This window comes from Trachymyrmex septentrionalis, unplaced genomic scaffold, assembly GCF_001594115.1.
Source record: "Trachymyrmex septentrionalis isolate Tsep2-gDNA-1 unplaced genomic scaffold, Tsep1.0 scaffold21, whole genome shotgun sequence".
In the NCBI taxonomy this organism is placed as follows: domain Eukaryota; kingdom Metazoa; phylum Arthropoda; class Insecta; order Hymenoptera; family Formicidae; genus Trachymyrmex; species Trachymyrmex septentrionalis.
The window spans coordinates 1,235,328-1,240,206 of record NW_017305288.1 but is presented as its reverse complement, the minus strand read 5'-3'; the positions used below and the strand labels follow the sequence as shown (position 1 = coordinate 1,240,206).

The 4,879-nt window shown below is 27.6% G+C and overlaps 1 protein-coding gene across 4 annotated transcripts in view; it reads right to left on the bottom strand.

Moving 5' to 3' along the window:
- Window positions 1-4,879, bottom strand: part of LOC108748097 — a 14,314-nt gene that overhangs the window by 1,351 nt on the left and 8,084 nt on the right. For 3 of the 4 annotated variants that reach the window (XM_018486101.1, XM_018486098.1, XM_018486100.1), the window contains 6 exons: window positions 2,886-4,337; window positions 1,959-2,163; window positions 1,718-1,879; window positions 1,261-1,375; window positions 1,000-1,187; window positions 252-486 (listed from right to left, as the gene is read on the bottom strand). In XM_018486101.1, the coding sequence (XP_018341603.1) occupies window positions 252-486; window positions 1,000-1,187; window positions 1,261-1,375; window positions 1,718-1,879; window positions 1,959-2,163; window positions 2,886-4,337 (2,357 nt within the window). The remainder of the gene's footprint in view (window positions 1-251; window positions 487-999; window positions 1,188-1,260; window positions 1,376-1,717; window positions 1,880-1,958; window positions 2,164-2,885; window positions 4,338-4,879) is intronic. The other variant, XM_018486102.1, reaches the window with a different exon arrangement.

The window sequence follows — 4,879 nt, the reverse complement described above, 5'->3', positions numbered from 1 at the left end:
AAAAAAAATATATATATAATAAAATGATCAATGTATTTGAAATACAAAGAAAAATGTAATACATCGATGAATTTTTTATTAAATAAAAATTATCTTGCATGTTAAAATTTTTAAGGGTTTCTTACATTAAGAGAATTACTATTAAAAGATAATTAAGTAGCAAGTAATGTATTAAAATTCTTTGTATAAATTGTGATGAGAAACAAATATTACATTATTTTCTAAAAATATTATAATTTGTGATTAATTACCATTATTATTTGCTTGTTTCCACCCTGGGATTAACAGCTGATTAATTTTATCATTAACACATTCTCCTGTATCAGCAATCGTCAAATAAACTCCATCCTTGGATAAACCTTCAAAAGTACATATTAGAGGCACTTCTGTGCCTGATATGTGGCGAAGATACATGTCAACTTCTTGGTTCATGGGTACGTCACGAGGTACATCTTTTAAGATTACTTTTATCGCACAGCTTTGTTGCTACAAGCATACAGACTTTAATATTCAAAGTAACTTATAAATGTATTTTTTTAATTAATAGAAATAATCAATTTTCATATTATAATATCTTAAATCTATGTTTGTGTGTGTGTGTGTGTGTGTGTGTGTGTGTGTGTGTGTGTGTGTGTGTGGGTGTGTGTGTTATATTATGTTATTATTCTTTAATCCAACTTTTATATTATATTGTTAATTTTATGTTTCGCTTTTACGTTTTTACAAATGTTAATTCTCTACTCTCTTTTCTGGCATTAGAGCAGCAAATTTTGCTGATGCCTTACCATTTTGTGCACCTATATTCTTAATTTTTCTCGTTAAACTCTATAGTTATTTTGTAATTAATGCACAAATAAATTAAAATTGAAATTAAATAATCCTATTTTTGATCAAAATGAATTTTAACGTTTAATAATACTAAATACAAATTTTTTGCAGATATATTTCAGTTTTATAAACTGAATGTTTTTTTTATTATCTTAATATGCACATCAGTACCTGTGAATGATATGGCATGACTTTAAGATCTTTTATGTCAATTTCAGCTAGGTTACCGAAATCAATATATACTATCTGAGCTTTATTATTCTGTGTCTTAAGTACCATTGCACGGTAACTGTTATCATCTCCTTCGAATGGTGCAATCACTACTTCTTTATCAGGTGGAGGTTCGGTTAGGTATGGTGCTGCAAATAAACAAAATAATTTACAATTCTTTATATAATTGTTTATCTCATTATAATTATTCACTGATTTTACCTGTTTGTGCATAATGTGCAACAGATTGCATAACATTATTATAATATTCTACATCCACTTCTTCTAAAGAGCGTGCAAACATACAATAATGATTTCGATAACTTGTAAGACATATCTAAAATCAGTCAACAGAAACAATAAAACTTCAATCAATAATAAAGTAATAATAAAGCAATAAATATATTGATATGTTATCGTTTATTTGCTACAACATAATCAAAAACGAAATTAAAAAATTACAATAAAAAAAATCATTTTTACACATTATTTATAAAAAGGGGACGGGAACATTAAAAAAAAACCATGTAGAAGTACATATTTTTATTCTACAATTAGTTTTTACATTATTAATTGCACTTTAAATTTAATATTATAATTTCCAATATTCAAATTTAAATTTTCTGAAAAACTTTTTTTTTAAGTTGTATTATGTTGTAGTAAATAAGTAATATTATACCTTAGATCCATTCTTTAACTCAAAATTTGATAAATTTCTCGGTTTCCAGGTCTTCAGTACAGCCTGTATCACTTCGGAGTTAACATACATTTGTATTTCAAGACTTTTTTGTTTGTTGCTATTCTCATTTATAATTGATGTAAACTCGTAATTTTGGTTCATCTTGTAACATAACACAATAAAAAACTGTATCTATATCTATAACTTGTATCAGTAGACAAAATACTTTAAAAGTACCTACTTCCAATTTGACAGTAGAATGATTTATTTCGCACATTACTCCAAAGGCACAAATATTTAAATATTTTTTGGGACATGGTACAATTTCATTTACTTGAAGAATTCTTGCCTCGTCTATTGCAAAAATGGAATTGGGATACGTCGAAATATATCCTCTGTACCAGCATTCCTGCCAGTAACCGCAAACCATTTCTTCTGCTTTTGGTCTAAAAAATGAAATACTTTAAGTAATGAAAAAGCATTATCAGTTTGAACTGCATCTTAGGCCGGTATTCATAGTTGAGTCTTATATTTCAGATTGTTTTAAGTACAGTCCTAAGATGTCATAAGCTAATCAGAAATTCTTATTAGCATCGTAAAACATTAGATAAGACGCTCTTGAAACAAGAATGGACTATGAATGAATGTCGGCCCCTTAATGCTGAAATATTTCGGTGCGAATTCATATACATATTTAGTTCTACAACTATGCACCGAAATCTCATTAACAATCTTTAAACACAATCTTAAATCAAATTGAGGCAGTATCACGAATTAAATTAAAAGTAATTTGATAAGACTAAGCATAGAAAGTTAGCAAGCATAGAAAAGATGTAAATAATCTGATGTTAATTAGAATCTTAAAAAACTAAATTTATTATGAAAAATATGATCTCAGCCAGGATACCAACATGGACCTCCTCATGACAGATGTCTTAACCAATTTGACCAATAAGGCTGTGGTGATATTTTGTCGCAATAATATATATAAGAGGAAACATTTGTTAAAAATACATGAAATAAACAAAATGTTGTAAGACCACAATGTGAATACACAATAAATAATAAAGACAAATAAAACACCCTATTTATTTCAATCTATGTTTAATGATATATATTCAGCAAATGTTAAAAAATTTATACTTTTAAATTTTATGCATATACATACTTGTAATCTGCAGGTATTTGTATTTTTGAACATTCTTCTTGTATATCTTCAAAGATCATCGTTACTTCAGTACTGAAAACTTGTGGAAGCAAAGTTACGCTATAAACGTTCTTTTGCGTGGATTCAAAAAATTGTATAAAACCGTTAATTTGCAACTCTGAACTATTTTGTGTCAAATCATCCAAAGCATCTAAGACGCTAGGTATTTGAATCGTGGAAGGATTTATACTTTTATTTGGTGATACCTTAAAATTCTTTTGTGATAATAACTTTTTCTTTGTACCGTTTGAAGCACTTTCTGTAGATGAAGATAAATTTTTTGCAGTAGATTGCTCTTCTTCTACTTCTACTATTATTGTTTTCTCAGAATTTAAAGTTAACATTCTAACAGAAATCTTCTCGCCTCGCTGTAGATTTTTATATTTATCACTTGTGCCTTGCGTCAAGCGAATTTTTCTAGCAAACTTAGGAAATTTGATCAGGTCACCAATATCTTTGATATCACTACTTTTTTCTAGTCTTTCATAGTTACCAAAGTCAATAAAATGGACCTTAGTAGGATTCAGAGATGTTACCATAGCTCTTTGCCAAACAGTTTCATATAAAACGCCATAAATTTCACCAATAACCGGCTGCATATTACGTGATTTTCTTGCGATATCTTGTAATTTCATCATTAAATTCGTACGTGCATCTGTATCTTCTAATTTATATATCCAATACTCATTATTATCTACTGGTATTATAACTTCCACAGTTATAAATTTTGTTTTTGATAACTGTGTATCTTTGTAAAAAGCTAAATCGTTGTTTACCGAACTATTACTAGAAATACTTCCTTGTCTATTGGTATTTTCTCTGCCATTATAATCGAAGTCTTTGTCACTTTGGAAACTATTCCTTTGAGAATCATTTCTATCATTATTGTAAGTTTTATCTCTTACATTGCTATTATTATCATATCTTTCTTTAAGACTAATCTTTTTTGAATCATTTTGATAATTACGGCTATATTGATTTCGGCCAAAGCTGGATGTTGGCGAGCATCCATTTTTTTTTTTCGACTGATCAATACTCTCGTTAGTATTATTATGTCCGCGCAATCGATGCTGTTGAGAAAATTCTTTAGTGTTTGTGGCATTTACTACAGGTTGATCTGCCATTTTAGTTTGAGATTCATTAATATTATTAATACGTTGAGATGCAGATACGTGTTTATCCTTAATATTGTTGATAGACTTATGAGTAGCTTCTATATTATTTTCATGCTCATTGATATTTTCACTGGTACTATTCGAATTTTCAATTTGCATCATATTAAACGTATTAGGCCGTCGCAATTTCACATCACCAGATTTAGTTAGTTTATCATTTGAGATAATCTTTTTTATTTGATTTGCATCTTGGTTAATTTGCAAAGATAATATATCATTAATTTCTTCCACTAATGCCCTGTGAAAAAAATGTATAATTTTAATAAATAAAGTATAATTAAAAAAATGTATAATTTTAATTTGTTATAATTAACAGAATGGATCAAAATAAATATGATTTTTAACATATATATAGTTATTTATTTGCTTTAATACGCTACTATAGTAAAAAAACATATCAATATATAAAAAAAACTTTTTAAAACTAACAAAAAAATATGGATAAGGAGATTTATGTATGTGTAAAAAATTTATTTAACACTAGTTATTAGAGGTAGCTCAATAACATAAAATATAAATAGGAAGGAGCATACAGATATAATAACTTATATAAATTTGTTTGTCAGAACTTGGCAATCCCGTTAATATACGGCGATCAAGAAATAAGATTTAATCTCATATGTCAAAAAGATCAAGGAATCAGAATAATTTTCGGATATAAACTTCATTTTGACATCTTAATTGGCGTTCGTATTATTTAACATCTCGTATTCGTTTATTGTACTGATGATGGCTAAGATTTGGCCGAAACATTTATTTTTAATTTGAAATATATGACTT